General features: G+C 50.2%; 7 protein-coding genes across 7 annotated transcripts; 3 read left to right on the top strand and 4 right to left on the bottom strand.

Moving 5' to 3' along the window:
• Positions 1–61: 61 nt before the first annotated feature.
• ColSpa_01778 (heterokaryon incompatibility protein 6, OR allele) lies at positions 62–1,870 on the top strand (the record flags this gene model as incomplete). Its single annotated transcript, XM_049267990.1, has 2 exons — positions 62–1,470; positions 1,786–1,870. 2 exons carry the CDS (start codon positions 62–64, stop codon positions 1,868–1,870), a joined length of 1,494 nt encoding a protein of 497 aa, XP_049123947.1.
• A 927-nt stretch (positions 1,871–2,797) lies between these two features.
• Positions 2,798–3,800, top strand: ColSpa_01777 (FAD-linked oxidoreductase sorD; the record flags this gene model as incomplete). Its single annotated transcript, XM_049267989.1, has 2 exons — positions 2,798–3,267; positions 3,317–3,800. The coding sequence occupies 2 exons, from the start codon at positions 2,798–2,800 to the stop codon at positions 3,798–3,800; spliced, it is 954 nt and encodes a 317-aa protein (XP_049123946.1).
• A 26-nt stretch (positions 3,801–3,826) lies between these two features.
• On the top strand, positions 3,827–4,390 carry ColSpa_01776 (uncharacterized protein; the record flags this gene model as incomplete). Its single annotated transcript, XM_049267988.1, has 2 exons — positions 3,827–3,859; positions 3,914–4,390. The coding sequence occupies 2 exons, from the start codon at positions 3,827–3,829 to the stop codon at positions 4,388–4,390; spliced, it is 510 nt and encodes a 169-aa protein (XP_049123945.1).
• Positions 4,391–4,954: 564 nt separating this feature from the next.
• ColSpa_01775 (alanyl-tRNA editing protein AlaX-L) lies at positions 4,955–5,770 on the bottom strand (the record flags this gene model as incomplete). The annotated part of the gene is made up of 1 exon (XM_049267987.1): positions 4,955–5,770. One exon carries the CDS (start codon positions 5,768–5,770, stop codon positions 4,955–4,957), a length of 816 nt encoding a protein of 271 aa, XP_049123944.1.
• Positions 5,771–6,570: 800 nt separating this feature from the next.
• ColSpa_01774 (uncharacterized protein) lies at positions 6,571–9,385 on the bottom strand (the record flags this gene model as incomplete). Its single annotated transcript, XM_049267986.1, is given in 7 exon segments — positions 6,571–6,908; positions 7,132–7,205; positions 7,260–7,428; positions 7,488–7,920; positions 7,978–9,114; positions 9,132–9,182; positions 9,299–9,385. The coding sequence occupies 7 exon segments, from the start codon at positions 9,383–9,385 to the stop codon at positions 6,571–6,573; spliced, it is 2,289 nt and encodes a 762-aa protein (XP_049123943.1).
• Positions 9,386–12,400: 3,015 nt separating this feature from the next.
• ColSpa_01773 (uncharacterized protein) lies at positions 12,401–14,967 on the bottom strand (the record flags this gene model as incomplete). The annotated part of the gene is made up of 3 exons (XM_049267985.1): positions 12,401–13,743; positions 13,841–14,566; positions 14,637–14,967. The coding sequence occupies 3 exons, from the start codon at positions 14,965–14,967 to the stop codon at positions 12,401–12,403; spliced, it is 2,400 nt and encodes a 799-aa protein (XP_049123942.1).
• An 834-nt stretch (positions 14,968–15,801) lies between these two features.
• On the bottom strand, positions 15,802–16,460 carry ColSpa_01772 (guanyl-specific ribonuclease F1; the record flags this gene model as incomplete). Its single annotated transcript, XM_049267984.1, has 2 exons — positions 15,802–16,031; positions 16,142–16,460. 2 exons carry the CDS (start codon positions 16,458–16,460, stop codon positions 15,802–15,804), a joined length of 549 nt encoding a protein of 182 aa, XP_049123941.1.
• Between the last annotated feature and the right edge of the window lie 12 nt (positions 16,461–16,472).

The raw sequence follows: 16,472 nt of genomic DNA, 5'->3' as shown, positions 1-16,472 counted from the left end.
TATCTTGGAACCGTCGATTGAACGTCAGGATCCTCTAGTCTGCCGCCTCGTAACCCACAAAATGGACCAATCTGTCGCATATGAAGCATTGTCGTACGTTTGGGGCGATACGAAGACCTACAACTCCATCATGATCAACGAAAAGCCGTTCCTGATTCGAGAAAGTCTGTATTATGCGCTTGTGGCACTGAGGAGCGTGTCCGAGCGTAAGGTCCTTTGGGTGGATGCGATTTGTATCAATCAGGGCAGCGTCGCCGAACGGAACCTTCAGGTCCGGCAAATGAACCGCATCTACGCCGATGCCAAAGTCGTGGCAGCTTGGCTTGGGGAGCCGACACTAGCTTCCGACCGCGGGATCAACTTTCTACGAGGATTCAAAAATATTTCCCCAGACGGGTGGGGACTCCGAGACACGGAACGCAAATCGATCGAAGGATACAGGCGCTTGTATAGCCCTATCATAGCTAGTCTTGGAGACGGTATATCGGAATCAGGTCTGCACGAGGCCCTGCAGCTCCTGCAAAGGCCGTGGTGGACCCGAATGTGGACTTTGCAGGAAAGCGTCCTGTGTCGCAACGTACTGTGCTGGTGTGGTCAAGATTCGTTGCCCGTCTCCTGTTTTTGGGAGTTTACATGGTTCATTTTTCTCTCAACCAACTACGGCGCCTGGACCGGACCGACCATCGATGCTTCTCTCCCCTTCCGAACGACAATGTGGATCGGGAGGCTCGGATGGATGATTGCCAGGGAAGGCAAAATAAGCTTACTCGTAGCAGTGAATGTCTCATGGAATAGGGCGGCGACGGACCCAAAAGACAAGATCATCGGACTTCTTGGTCTGATTGATCAGTCTTCGGGCCTGGTCGCAGAGTATGGTTGGCCGGTGGACAAGGTCTATCGAAAGGCCTTCGCCGCTGTTCTAAGGGAAGCGAAAGACATAAACCCCTTGGGCCTCATCAAAGAGCTGCCGGAAAATAGAAATCCCAGACTCCCGTCGTGGGTTCCTGATTTCGAGATACACTCCGGACATGGGGGCGATGACTTTGATTCGTTGTCGAAACCAATCTGGGCCAGAACAAGAAGGTGTTACAGCGCGTCTTTGGCGGCAGTGAAGAATCACCTGCAGTTCGAAACCAAGGCCGACGACTCAATTCTCGTTGTGGAAGGAATGGAGTTCGACAGAGTCAAAATCATTGGCGGCAAAGCTCCAGGATGGGATTTGGGTAACCCCACTCAAGCAGTAAATGGGCCATGGAGAGAGGCGATGCGGAAATGCCTGAGTCAGTGGCGCACAATGATCGCGTCAGAGGAAGGAGACTATCTAACCGGCGAGTCTCCAGTGAACGCGTTCTGGAGAACTGTCTTGGTTGACCTCAAGCAAGGAAGTGCTGTTGGATATGATCGCCTCGAACCTCACGATTTGAAGTCGTTGCTGGGACTAGAAACCGACCAAGGAATAGACGACTTGTTGTTAACCTGGGACGACCCGAGTAAGCCCGGTTTCCGACACTTGCGACTTATCGAACAGTTAAATCGAAGGTTTTTCATCACTAATAAGGGATACTTCGGACTGGGACACGCTTCTTTGAAGCCAGGTGACGCAGTATGCATCATCTATGGAGGAGATGTGGTTTATGGCCTTCGTTACATGTCCAATGGACGCTGGAGTTATGTGGGAGAATGGTGAGTCGAGAGAGGTTGGGATATCTCGGGAGTGAACAACATGGCACATGTGGCTCAATCATTTTCACTCCATTACCACGGCGATGCTAATAAGTTTTACAGTTATGTACATGGCGCGATGGACGGCGAGATCGCTAGAGCCGCTGCATTCGAGAACCTTCCTTGCCAGAAGTTCGAAATCGAGTAATGGAGAGTATTACATCATGTACTTAAAACTCAGCCGAATGATATGGATAGCATATCCGATGTTACAGAGTAGAAGCAAAGATTGTTCAGCGACTTTACCTAGGGATCAATCAACCGAGGAATTACTACGAGGCTTTACCCTCTCTTCGTTTGTAGGTACTGGTTTATATGTTTTGTGCCTGCTCCTTCATTACCTTGGGTTCGTGGCTTGCTTCTCGATTTATACGTCTCGGGATCCTGTCATCCCATTGTGCGCGAGCTTCGTTGTCCGTACATGAAAACAAATATCACAAATTAATATGTCCGAATGATTCCATCCGAGCCATCAACATCAACACTGTATTTTGTAGCTACTTAAAACCTGTCACTAGTTGGCACGCCTAAGTGCAGGAGCGAATCAAGTATTCTGTCGTCGTCCAGCAAGCCCGAAGGTCATGCGATTTTCACTGGCTTCCACATCCACCAATTGTAGTTCATCGGAAGCTCGAGGTATGGTGACCACGAATGTACGCTTTAGGCTGAATTATTCAAGTCCCGGATATAGTTGCCAAGATTTTTGATATTCCAAGATGACGTGAAGTCCAATGGATAAACCGATTACGAGCCTATCGCAAAAGGCCCGGAAACCCGACTACTGCACAGCGCAGTCTATATTCGATAGACTAGTACGCAGAAAACGGGAGAGAAGGAATTAAAAAAAGAAAAGAAAAGGGGCGGAAAGCATCGTCCGAGCAGGATGTTGACCTTTTGGGGTAGAATGCTGTATTCCGTTCACCAATGGTACCCATTGTAGTAAGATAAGCTGGCTACAAGTGGTAGTTCTCGTTCCGGTATATAATTTGGCAGTGCTCGTCTTTCTTGGTGTCCATGATGCGTTCTGCACTCTGACGGTACTCCTCGAGACAAACGATTCTTGAGATGTTTCACAATGTTTCCGCCTACTCTCTTGATTATTTTGAATCTGATTTTAATTGCACTTGCGTCCGGACTGAGCAAGAAAGCTGTTATAGATGACTGTCTTGCCGTGGCAAAGGTTCCATACAACACGCAGAATTCATCTCAGTGGATGGCCGATGCCACTCCATTCAACGTTCGAATACCCTACGTACCCGCTTCGATTGCCGTTCCTCTTACAACCAAACATATTCAAGCCGCGGTAAAATGTGGGAGGGACAACGGAGTGAAGGTCACTCCGAAATGTGGTGGCCATAGCTATGCCAACTTTGGCTTTGGTGGCGAAGACGGACATTTGATGCTTGAGCTTGATCACATGTACAATGTTACCGTAGATAACGCTACTGGTATCGCCACTGTACAAGCAGGCAGTCGGCTGGGACACATTGCAACTGAGTTGCAGAAGCAGGGTAATAAGGCCTTCAGTCATGGTACATGTCCTGGGTAAGCCAAACCATCCACCGTTCTTTTTCTATTGTTGACAATGTGGCAGTGTAGGGATAGCTGGCCATATTCTCCACGGAGGATACGGTATGAGCTCTTTCACCAAAGGACTTGCCCTGGACTGGCTTGTCGGAGCAAAGGTTGTCCTTGCCAATAGTACCGTTGTCACGGTTTCTGATAAGGAGAACTCGGATCTGTTTTGGGCGCTCAAAGGTGCCGGCAGTTCTCTGGGCGTCGTTTCAGAATTCTATATTCAGACCTACAATGCGCCCGAGCAGGTCACGAGCCTCACCGTATCCCTTCCATGGGATATTACACAGGCGATCGACGGCTTTAAAAAGCTACAGACTTGGGCAGATACCTCAATGCCTAGGGAACTCAACCTGCGGCTCTCCATCTCTTCGTTCGGCGCCAGCCTGGAAGGGAACTTCTATGGCGACAAAGAAAGCCTGAAGACAGTTATTGAGCCGCTGGTCCATTTGTTGGGAGGGCGGTACACATCGGAAACCACAGATTGGCTAGGAATTGGCTAGGAAATGTGATGCACTTCGCCAACAACATGGCTCTCGATCAGACCAATAACTACAAATATGTCAGTTGTGCCCCCCGTAAGCCTTTCCATTTTGATACTGATAAAATGATGCAGCAAGAGAACTTCTACTCAAATAGCTTATACTCCGACAAGCTATCGGACTCTCAGATTGACAGCTTTGTTCGCTACTGGTTTGGCATCGGCAGGTCTTTAGGGCGATATTGGTGGATTCAAGTCGACTTTCATGGTGCCAAAACCTCGGCAATCGTCGAGCGCAGCGCCAATTCATCATCATATGCCTACCGCCAAAAGTTCTTCCTCTATCAGTTCTACGACTTGGTGGGCTTGTCTGCGACATACCCCAAGAACGGCTTCTCCTTCCTTCAAGGATTCATCGCAACCATAACCAATGGAACCCAGCAGCCGAAGTACTTCAACTACCCGGATACGACTGTAGGGCAGAAAGAGGCGCAGGAGATGTATTGGGGGCAAAGTCTCGCGAGGCTACAGCAGATCAAGGCTGCCGTGGACGAGGACGAAGTCTTCTATTTCCCCCAAAGTGTTAGGCCGGTAGGTCTTGCTGGTGCTTGATACGGGAAAGTTGGGTAATTTTCGTTACGAGTCGAGTAAGGTTTCCTTGTATATAGTCTTCTATAGAGAGATGCCGTAGTAACATATCTATTGTACTTCTACAGGGGTCTAGGATTCACCAATACTCGTCCTGAAAATACCGCAAACGTAGTGGATCACAGATTTTTGAAATCCAAGACACACCGCTGATACTTACAGTCCAGTGTGGTTTTGTCGTGAACCTAGGTTCAGGACGAGATAGTGGCGCAGATGGTTAAGCCACTCACTTCTCACACGATCCGTTTCGCTCAGTAACCATATAAGGGACGGCTTCTCGACTTACAGATAGTTTCTAAGGTGTGCGTCTTGTCACAGCTGTCCGTGGTGCGCCGGCCTCTTGACACCCTGACAAATGGAAGCGCGATATTAATCATGGACAACGTCTCTGGGTTGCCGGACTTTTGGTCTATTGGGTTTATATCTATTGGTACGATTATGATTGTTTTACAGGAAGTTAACATGGCTGACTTGGACCGTCTCAGCTACGAACTGGATTCAGTTTGTCACTAATACCCATCAGCCGGTTCATTTCACGGCATAGCTGACCTTTGACTTTCCTTTACTCCTGGAAATCTTCTTAACAATAGTCTCCCCACATAAGTCTGTGGTATCAACGTGCGTCCCACCACAAGGATACACCTCGGCGCCCACAATCTCCACGACGCGGAACTTCTCCCCCGGCGGCGCCAAGCTGCGGTCAGGAATCAGCCTCTCGAGCCCACGCTTGCGAAAGTCTTCCTCGTCCCAGAAGTCGACCTTAACCGGCATCTTGGCGGCGAGATACTCGTTCACCCGGCCTTGGATTGGCTCTTTCCACTTTCCGTCAATCGACCCTTGGAATTCGCACGACGCGGAGTCGGGGAAATGCGACGCCTTGAGCTCGTCGAACCCCTCGACCTCCTTCTCCAGTAAATGCCTCACCGCGGCACCGAGGACGTGGCCAGCCGTGTGCAGGCGCGAGTACAGCAGCCGCTTCTCGACGTCGATGGCCTGCTCGACCTCGTCGCCCTCATTGAAATGCGCATCGGGTGCGTTAAACTGTCCAAAGTGCAGCACTTGCCCGTCGCGGACAGCATCCATGCGCACTGAGTTGACGGCGAAGGACGCGCCGGAGGGTGTTGTCATGGCGCCGACATCGGAAGGCTGGCCGCCGCCCTGGGGGTGGAAGATTGTCTGTTCCGTGACGACGACGTGGTCTTGTTCGTTGCCATCTTTGTAGAGTTGGCGGTTGGATTCCTCGAGATCGGCGAAGGGGCGGATCGCGGTGACGATAGTCTTGAGGGTGTGAAGCTTGGCATTGTGCTGAAAGGCCAGGTATGTCCGGGCTGCTGTGGACGCCATCTTTTCTGAGCACTATGCTACTCGGCTTTCTGGAACTCAAGTTTGGTTCTTTGCCTTCAATAAAGCCCCAGGACACGCAAGAGTCTATAAATGCCACGGGTTGATGCTTATGTTGCTATTCTTGCGAGTTCCAAGGGCTTCCGTTGAATAAATTGACATGAAGGGCGCGCGATAACTAGTGTAAACTAGTCATTATGAGATGTGGTCTGAAGCAGCTTTTGGCAGGGCCCTGAGTGGGTCTTCTCTTGGCTCGTGCACCCTTTCGTCAACACGCTCGTCATGGTATCCTAAAAATATGTTGAAGCACCGATTTTTAGATATGGTCAATTAATGGAGTTACTCTTGTTCTCGACTACTTCCTTGCATCTTACCTCTGGAATTACCCTGTTGTGAGGATTTGGAAGCATGTAGTAGTGAATATGGCCTATTTGGTCGCCCGATCCGTCCAAGCTGTACCGAGTTCGCCCAGCTTGCCAATGCACGCTGTAATTACCCATCGCCTCATCAGGCTTTGCTAATTCTTTCCTTACCGGATGTATGAACTCGATCACCGCCTTCGTGACCACAAATACCACCATCTGAAAGCCGCCGGCAGAAAGTTTACAAGACTCTTTAGGGATTCAGCTTACTCGGTAATCAGAGGATATATTAGGTGGTCGCAAACGGTTCTCGAAAGAAGTACGAGGTGATCCCGTTTCATCGTCCAGTTTTGACAAAAGGAGGTAAAACATCGAATCCTATCAGACGAGAAGCTGATTCTTGTCGATCTCTCATTCTAAGGATCTAGCTATCCGAACCTTCTATCCACCATACTGGGTCTTAATCTGAGCGTTTTTGTAGACGGCTTCTTGCTCAAGCAGAGCCTTCTTAAACGTTTCGGTGTTTTGTGCTACCCTGACCAAATGGGGTCTCTGAAGCTTCTTTCCTTCGGCATGAGCCATAGACATCGCTGTAGAGACTATGTTCCGGATTTGACGCCCGTTGAATGGTTTGTTGCGGCCTTCTTCATTCACCCACTCCATACACTTGCTGTAATCTTCTACAAGGGATGGCTTCTCATTGTTCAGCTGGCCAAGAAACTCCTCGAAAATCTTGCATCGTTGATCATTACTAAGATCAGTGTACTCGATGGCGATGTCTGCTCAAACTTGTTAGTCGGGACAACAACACGAGAACACTAGATACACATACGAATGCGGCTCTGAACCGCAATGTCAAATGTCTTTAGCCGATTAGTGGTCAGGATCAGTATACCCTCGTAATACTCCAAGACACGGAGTAGAACTAAAATGATGCAGATGGTCAGCCAAGCACAGCCATAGTCACGATACTGCAGTGATGTGAAAGGGATAACAACTTACCAGACACCATTGTGTTACGTTGCATGTCTGAGCCGCGTGCATCTCTGGCCTCCAAGAAGACATCCGCCTCGTCGCTAGTTTGAGGATGAGCAGTTGCCTCTTAGCTGTTATCTAGACAGGTCACTCACAATAACAGCACTGCTTCCCACAATCCTGCAAGATTGAATATCTTCTGCAAATTCGTTTCGACTTTTTTGCTGTCAATGCCGATGTCTGAGACACCTATGCTGAAGAGGGGCTTCCCAGCCAGAGAGGCAACGCTCTCTGCGGTGAGTGTCTTTCCCACGCCAGGTACACCTACCAAATCATGTTAGTTATTAAACGAATGGCACCAACCGGTTTTCTGCTTAGCTCACCCCAAAGGAGAATAACCAGGCCCTTTCCTTTGCCATGGATAAAGTCCTTTATGTTCTTCTTTCCGTGTGATTTCACTGCATTCTTGATGAGGAACTTGTTGTCGTCGCTCAGTATAAGCTTGTCATCGAAGTTGCGAGCGTTTGCGTCTCCGTGCGTCATCACTTGTTCCACCCGGAGCTGCACCCACCGCTTTTGAGTTAGCGCGTAACCAAGAACTCTTGGAGGAAGCAACAAGAGCTGCTCATCTGACAGCTTCGCATCCTTAGGCTTCTTGTCCCATGAGTATCTGTATAGTTCCTCGAATTTCTGACGGCAGTCGTTGCAAGTACACTCTCTCATGCCAGAAAAGCGCTGCATATCGCCCAAAAGCGGAGTACCTGCTGTTTGATACTGGAGGTAGGACTTGAAATCAATAACTACAACACTGTCTATCTGTGCATGTGTTAGCCTAAGAATACGGCAAGTCTCATACATATAGCTAAACCTTACATCAGACGCCGTATCTTTCCCAGCTCCGGAGTCATCCCCTCTGCGGTAGCTGCGCGAATAAAGAGATTCAGTGTCGTCATCATACAAACCAGTGCGGAATATACCACTGCCTTGCTGAGAGAATGCCATTCCTTTGTAGCGGAAAGTTTGCTTGCCTTTCTCAGCGATGCAGTATTCAAAGAACGCCCGGCCTCGCTTGATCAGGTCGGCTTTGAGCGTCTCAACATCTGTGGAGTTCGAGGCATCCACATTCGCAGTCTTGCTACGGTGCTCGCTGAGGGGATAGCATAGCAGCTGCAATATGCTTTTTTTGTCGGGGAAAGGAGGAATGACAAATAAGTAAGGAACCCTGTTGAATGTTGAACCGTTCCAGTCATAGCTGTACGCAATGAGCTCGAACTTGGTATCTGGGTCATCGTTTTCCGGGGGGTTGCATTCCTGAACAAGAAAGACTTGGGGCTCGTCGAGAAAGGGCCTTGCCAACATGAGACATCCCTTGGGGAAAAGGGTCCACAAAGACTCAAAAGTGATGTTTCGATTCTCTCGCATCGAATCCTTGGTCTTGAGGTACCGGTCGAGTGCTTCGTTGCCGGAAGATTTGGAGATTAGGTTCAGCAATGCTTTCAAATCCTTGCGCGCTTGCTTAGTCTCTTCGGTGTCATCTCCTTGATTCTCAGATATGTCGCTCTTGGCTTGGGCATCGTCCCAGGACCATATAAGTTCTGGAAAAGGAGACTCCAAAAGGGTAATCTTGGCCGTTTTATTGTACTTGTAGGTAACTTTGGCCAAGAGCTTTTGGAGTGGCTCAGATTCAATGTCTACCTCGGAGCCTTCGGACTTGAAGACTTCTTCCCCTCGATTGGTTGCCGTCCTCATAATTTTCCGAAAGGTAAATGCTCGATTAGACTTTCGAGTATCCATTGTTGACTTTGCCGTGGCTGGGGGTTTGTCGACATATTCACCCGTTTCGGGGTCGAGCGAGTTCAGCACAATCCTGTAACGCTCGTTGTCCGATGGTGCCTTGTCATCAGTATCATCTCCGTCCGATACTATCTTGGTGGAGTCCTCCTTTTTGGAGGGTTTTCCATTGGCCTCGTAGGAGTGTGAGTTTACTAGTTCGTGATATAGGGCCTTGCACTACGCCCAATACTTACGAGCACTGGTCCTACCGTCACCTCTACGGTAGGCGTCCCAAAGTTCATCACCTGCGATTGAAGAAGTTAGTAAATACATGGTATTCGAGAATCATCTCAACAAAGCGCTATTAGTGTGACACTGTTCTGTGGATTGAGTACTTTGGCGGTAAGACGTGGTTACTGACTTTATCATCCGTTACTCCTAACGTCAATTGTGCTTCTAGATCCGCCACCCTCCGCTCCAACAGCTGGATGTATTTCTGCTCAAGCATGGCCACAGATCTCTGGCCTTCAGTCAGCAGGTCTACAAAAGACAAAAAAACAATAGATCCCCTTACAGTTGTTGCCATAATGAGGTCCTCGAGTTTGCGCGAATAAGTTCTTCTGCTGACAATGTTCTCAATTCTGCGTTCAGGGAGCTCCGGCTGATGGGGTTAAGCCCATAAATGGATTCCACACAGAGTATGCAAGCATAGGCCAACTAACACCGATTTAGCAGGAAAGAAAGAGAACTAAGTGATGACATGGGGATTGACAACGCAGTCACATCCTTGCCGGAACCTCCGAGCATATGACCTTAGTGCACCAACTGGCAGTGTGGTTTGTAATCTTTTTTGAAAAGGTGAGCCAACAATCTTGGAGGCATTCGGGCCGATGCGGTATATCGGACAGGAGCCAGCAATAAAACTTATGAGGAACACAAGTTGAATCAATATTATGCGGCCAAGACCAGGCTGCGTCTGTTCCAAATATCATGGTCAGATTGGTGTGGCAATAGCAAGATCAAATGACGCCAAAAGCCTGCAGCCTTCATTGAATACGGAAAAAGGTCGGCCTGGCCAGGAAACTGGGAGAGGGTGGTGTGGACCAACAGAAGGGGTATTAGGTCCATATCCTACAGCCTGATATGCACTCGATGCTCTGGATACTCAATGAAAACATTGATAGATATATCACAAATTTTGCGACTGAGTACGAGAGCAAAGGGTCAAGATCATAATAGCAATATCTCGGTCGAGCCGTCATTGCTGTAAGATAATCTTTCGAAGTAAAATTCAAACCTTCTTTATTATGGAACTTGACAAAAGAGGAAGCGATTCTTGGGAAAAGTCATGGAAGGAATGGTTCACTAGTTCGGATAGCCACGGCGCTCGAAGTATTCTGGAGGATGGAAACCGGCTGAGCACTCCGAGCGTCCCAAGTTCCGTAAAGCCGGAATTGCTCCGCATTACAAAGTCCAGCTCCAGCATTCCTGAGGCTCAACTACGAAAGCAGCTGGAATTGGTGACCATTTCCCAACTGCGAGAATACATCCAAAGCCAGCGTTCCGAGCTACGCAGAGAGGCCGATTCCTGGGAGGAAAAAAGAAAGACGGGATGGAGAAAAGCAAGATCCGGGTTCCAGGAGTTTGTCGTAGCCTCAGACAACTTTTTGGCAGGATTTTCTGGCGTGGTGGAAGTTGTTAAAATGGCAGACAATCAATTCGGCGGCGCAGCCAGCGCCGTGCTAGCTGTCTTTTTTGCGGTAAGCAGCAAAACTAATCTTATTCTTTTATCGAGCAAAAACGTTCTAAATATTGGATTTTTTCAGACGATCAAATTGAAGGCTCTGAATGACAGCTCTATTCATTCTTCAATGGAAGTTATTGCAGACCGGCTTCCAAACCTGGACATTTACTACCAAATCTACGCAGACGACAAGTTAGCGACCTTAATTTGCAAAGCATACGTTGACATTATTGTATTTGCACAAAAAGCAACGGAATACTTTCAAGCACGCGGAAGTTGTGAGTTACTGATAGAGTCGCCTCGCCTTGTGGTGCATGGATCGTTTTTTTGACTTGAGCCCGTAATTGCCTAGCCAGACTCAAGAAAGTGTTTTCCCAGCCCTCCAAGTTCCAAGGTCTGGAGGAAAACATGAGACGAAATTTCCAGGAGATTCGTATACGGTGCGATGCTCTGATGGCCGAAAAGATATCCCATCTTTCAAAACAGAACATCGGTCAGTATGCGCACGGTTTGCCGGCTGTACAGCACGCTGAGACTCATACAGAACTCAAAAGCAAAGTGGACGAGCTCCAGAGCAAGATCGAAGGTGAGAAATATCATTACTCGCAGCTGGAGTCTCTTCTGATGCCCGAGAACTTTGACAGAGTTGCACAATCGGCATGACTCAGACGCAGCAAAAGCCGTTGGGGTACTGCTTGGTCCCGAAAACACGACTCCGAGGCACGCGCGAATGCAGGAACTGTTCAAATTTCGCAGCCTATTAGACGCCATCTTTCGAAAAAACTATTCAGATCTCGAGATGATGCAATTGGAGGATCTGAAGCAATTTCCCCTGTTCGAAGCCTGGCAGAAGGCTCCCTCGTCGATGCTTGTTCTTCATGGTAACAACCACTCGACCTGCGGTGTATCACAGTCGTGGTTATCATTAGCGGCCCTGCAGTTCGAGATAGCCACGCGTAACTCTAACTCTAATTCACTTGTTGCACTCTGCAATTGCGAGCCGGACTTGCCGCCAGAAACTGTTCTGAAAAGAATCATCCATCAACTTCTGGAAGAACAGCCTAGAGTGCTCAGAACGCCGAGCGTCAACGACGATATCATACACAAACTGAGAGAAGCGAACCGTAAACAGGGATCAGCCGGAACCAGCATCGATGAGCCTCACAAAAGGCCTTTCCACTACTACTGTGACGTTGTATCTCAAATCCTTAAGAGATGCTGCGAGATTTCCGGAAAGCAAGGCCCGGTACACATTGTTCTCAACCGCCCAGATTACTTGAGAAAAGAGCACACTTGGGACTTGGTGAAGGGATTTCTTAGTGTTATGCAAGAGACATCGTGCAGATTAAAGGTACTCATGGTTTTGAAAACAAGCCATTGGAACATTGAAGAGAGGCTCGACTCAATTGATAAAGATATCCGGTCGTCCAAGAAATTGCTAATCCTCCGAAAACACCAAGGGGAGAAAAACTAGATAAGTAGAACTCCTGACGCCTAGTGAGTATTTGGAGTTGGATAAATAGATTTAGTTTAGTTTTTCTAGTGGTGGGATTGTTTCCTGGCGGAGTTTAAGGTGAATTGAGAAGACTTCGTTATTGAGCTCCATATGTCGGCCGCTCTCAAGGGAGTTTGATAAGCGATAGCTAATGTCAGCGAGCGTCACGCAGCTCACCCCATTGGATACAATGATGAGTCGAGAAAGTTTCGAACGCAGATTTCATGGAATAGCGGGACCACCGTTTTGGCTAAATGATTGATTTGGTTACTTCTTCATCCTTTTCACACGAGCCAAACTCTTTGTCCATCCTCAATAGCAAGCTCGCCCTCCATCGTTTCTTCATCTTGATCACAAGCTCGTCGCAAATGTCCCCAGCTATCACCGGCTAGCTGACGAAACACCATAACGCCAATCCTTGTAAAGTGGTCATCTGCAACTCTCTCAACGAGGACCGCACTCCCCGAGTAGTGCGTCCCAACTATCTCGTCTTCTTCAAGGTATCCATCATCGGGGCCCCACTCGCCGAAATAGTCACATACCTCCTTCGAAACCGCCAGTAAGAGGAACTCGCATTGAGTTGTGCTCTCATGAGGTCGAGCGTCAGGAAAGGCTTCGATAAAGGCGTCGCTCTGGTTTAGGCCGTCAATTGCAACCGTCCATTCCTCTCCCGGGGAGGCCTGCTGAAGAGTGCCTTTGCCAATGTGTGTTTGGATGGCAATCTTGTTGGTTAGAAGCTCCGAGGGCATATCTGCAGCGTGTGCCTTGCTAGCGGCATCACCGTTGTCGGACACTGTTTTAGCAGACTCGGTCTTCCCAGGTTCATTCTTAGGCCCCGTGTCATACTCTGCAGGGCCTTCGACAGAGTCTTTCATACCAGGCCCTCTACTTGTAAGATCTCTCTTTCCGTCCAGAGCAAGCGGATTCTCGGTGTCCTTGCGGTCCTTGGTCTCCAAGGATTCCGATTTCTCCGGAATCGACGCAAATATGTTGACAACCTTCGCCGCGACCTTCCTAGACATTTTGGCTGACGTCTCTTCCAACTTCTTCGTCATATTAACAAGCTCCTCCCCCCATGAGGCATAATGTTCTCCTTCAAACCTTCCGAAGAGAGACTTCTTCAATAGGAATTTGAGGGGCTTCCCATCGTGGCCCAGCGCGGTATAGAACCGCGGCAAATCCGGAATCGGCGGCGCAACCTCAATGGCACCCTTCACCGACGCCCACGACCAGGACGGAAAACCACCTTCCTTTTCGGCATCCCTCTTTCCCGTCCTCCAATCCAGCACCCTCCACGCAAGCTGCTCGTGCAGACCATTTGTCCACAGCCCGGCACCATACTCTTCCCCCAACGCATCTCGGACGAGCTTCGCGATGCCCCACATGGCGGCCAGCTTGTCGTTGTGGAAAGTAAGGTTGCAGCTGGTGTACGCATGCACAGAGTCTTTCCAGAACCCCTGGAGCGAGTCTGCCGTCGAGCTGACCAGTGACCGCACAGAGAGGGCGGAGCCTTGGAGCTGGCGCCGCCAGCTGCGGTGAATGCTGGCGACATTGTCGAGGGCCGGCGGGAGGCCGTCAGGAAGGGCTTCGGACGCGCTTAGTGTCGCGCAGTCCCAAAACACTTGGCCTGCGCCGAAGTGTAGGAGACGGGGAGACAGGAGTCTCTCTGTTAGTTGTGAGTAATTTCCACAGCTGGCATTGGTTAGGGATGCCGAGTGACGCACCTTGAAAGACCCAGCCGCGAGTGTAGAGGTGTCGTTTCAACAAGTCTTTGTCCCAATGATCATGGTCCAACACTCTCCATTCCGTGTCTCCAAAGATCTTCGATGGCTTCCAACTAGTATAGTGGACCGGCAAGAAGTTCGGTTTCCTTGAACGGAACAAGCCCTCCGTATGATTCTTCGAATCCGCAGCGGTGATGTTGCAGAACGAGTTTCGGTAAACCTTGTGCATCAACGGCGCTTCCGCCTTCCAATCCTCAACGTGGAGCCCCTTGTCCCCCTTCCCTTGGATGATGCATAGAGAGTCTATCCAGACGTATCTCATACCCAACTGCCGGACGACCTGCAGGGCCTGCGCGAAGGTGGTATTGCTACATATCCCGTCCTTGCCTTCCCACGGGACGCCGTGGGTCGTAAAGTTGGCAATATTGTCCTTAGTGAGCTGCGCGAATGCTCCATCGCCCCAGCAGTGGCTTAGGGTAAGGTAAGGTGCGTGAATAGGGTTTTTGTCGGTGTTTATAACGCGGACGTATGCTGGTGGCCAGATGGTGTCCTCGGGGGGGCCCACGTCCAGAACGCGCGTGGGTACGAAGTCGCGGCTACTGTGGTGTCTGACGCAGTTGGGATGGCTGTCGACGCATTCATCCATCCACGTCCTCATTCGTACCTGCGACTGCCTAGAGTCTGTTCCGGGACCTAGGTTCTCTTGACCAGCGTTTAAACTAAAATCTGGATTGGTTTGTGATCAGCACTCTCGACGGCTCGAAGACAATTACTTGTGAATTAAGCCGCTACTCACCATCTTTCGGATACAGGTGGAATTGGGCATCTGGGAGATCCTCGCTTCTCTTGTCGCCGCCACACCTCCCGGGGATCGGCCTGAACCTGATTGAGATGTAACTCTGGGTCTCTCGGGTCTTGTACGCCTGGCGAATGTTCCAGCGGTACACCGACTTGATCTTGTGCTCGTTGTCAAACCAGGGGCTCAGGCTTCCGATGTTTTCGGCGAGCCGCATGCAGAAGACGCATCCCGACTGTACTGAGGCCTCGAAGGAGGCTGCGTGCCGGTGGTGATAGTCCCACTTCCGTTCGGACTCCAGGATAGTGGAGCGGCAGAATTCGCAAATCATCTTTGGCGGTTTAACGCGGCGGTGGCTCACAAGAAATGATGCTAACCGGATTGCGTCCAAGGTTGTGAACTGAGTGACGGCGACACTTGCGTAAGATTTCGAGCTGAGCTGATGAGTAGGCAGACACGATATTCGGGCAAGTAAGCAGCGCAGGGGTAGGGTTACATGGAAGACCTTCAACAGGGGTTTCAATTGGATCGAAGTGTCGGCTTGGGGCGGATACCAACTTCATTCTGGCGATGCGGCTTCTCAAAAGAACCGTTATCTGTACTGCGTGCTTTTACTAAGGCGAATGAAATGATTGCCGCTGTGAGACTGCTGTGATCTCAAGACCAGGCGAAAATGGATCTTGGAATTCTAACAACAAACTCCGGACATCAAGATTCATTTGCTATGTAGTAATTAAAGGTGGCAGGTGATAACATGCTGGCGTCTAAACTTAGATCCTTATCGTCCCACTGAATCTGTCGCCTTAGCCGAAGTCCACCTCTGAGTAAGGGTCGATCTAAATAGCCCAGCTGTTCAATGACCTTGGCGACAAACAAGAGAACTCTGAGGAGCGCCCGAATCGGTTCGGTGAAATGCCAGGCGTGCAATACAAGGGTCAGTACAGGTGGCTGTTTTCTTCCATCCTTCCGCATTCGTGTTTCCTGAATGGTGCTGCCCAATCGACATCAGCGGGGGGGGGTTGCTGTTGCTTATATCCACCGTCATCTCTTGGTTGGGGACCGTTCGTGAGGCTCGGTCCAAACACCGGCGGTAGATGGGCCGGTCCCAGCGACGTCCCGGCCAACATGTGCCATTTCTTTCTCTCAGCAACTGTTTGCAAGAATTTCACCATGCAGTGAGCGTCAGCAGAGACAGGATGCACACAGCAGCACCCAGCGATCCCGAGCCTACAAGAGTCGCCGCAGCCGAGGTGCCATTGGACCCCGATGACTTGGTCTGGTTGCAGGAGACGAAGCCGTTGCGTCCAGAGGCGCCGGTGTGTGTCATGGTGCCGACGTAAACACAGCTACCCCGGTAGTTCGGGTCCAGGACAACGCGGTCGGGCCCGGGAGACCCTGCGCATGCATGTCAGCAACCGTGCGACTGCATCGTGATGACCTGCCTAATTGTATGCAGATCTGGCATGGCAGAAGCCTGAAAAGGGTTAATGAGGATAGGGACTTACGACCGGTGTAGTTTCCAGAGGGGATGATGGGGAACTCCTGGAAGGGACCAGAGGTAGCGAAGCTGAGGTTCTCGCGGTTGTTGAAGCGGTGGGGGTACTCGCTGGCACCGACTTGCTGGTTGGCAGCATGGAGCCGGCAGCCCTCTGCAGCAGCCTCCTCGAGCTGTTGTCTGGAGTAACTGTTGTCGCCGCAGGTGACGCTGCCGACGTTGGCGGTGCCCTGTCGCTTCTCGAGGGCCTGATCGCGAGCGACGATGGGGCCCGCGGCGGTGAGACCGGCGCAGAGGGCCAGGACGACGGTGGACTTAAGGCAAACCATGGCGGTCGTCGG

This window comes from Colletotrichum spaethianum, assembly GCF_022836535.1.
Source record: "Colletotrichum spaethianum MAFF 239500 DNA, contig03, whole genome shotgun sequence".
In the NCBI taxonomy this organism is placed as follows: Eukaryota; Fungi; Ascomycota; class Sordariomycetes; order Glomerellales; family Glomerellaceae; genus Colletotrichum; species Colletotrichum spaethianum.
The sequence above is the reverse complement of the archived record's forward strand: the minus strand, read 5'-3'. Positions and strand labels throughout refer to the sequence as shown.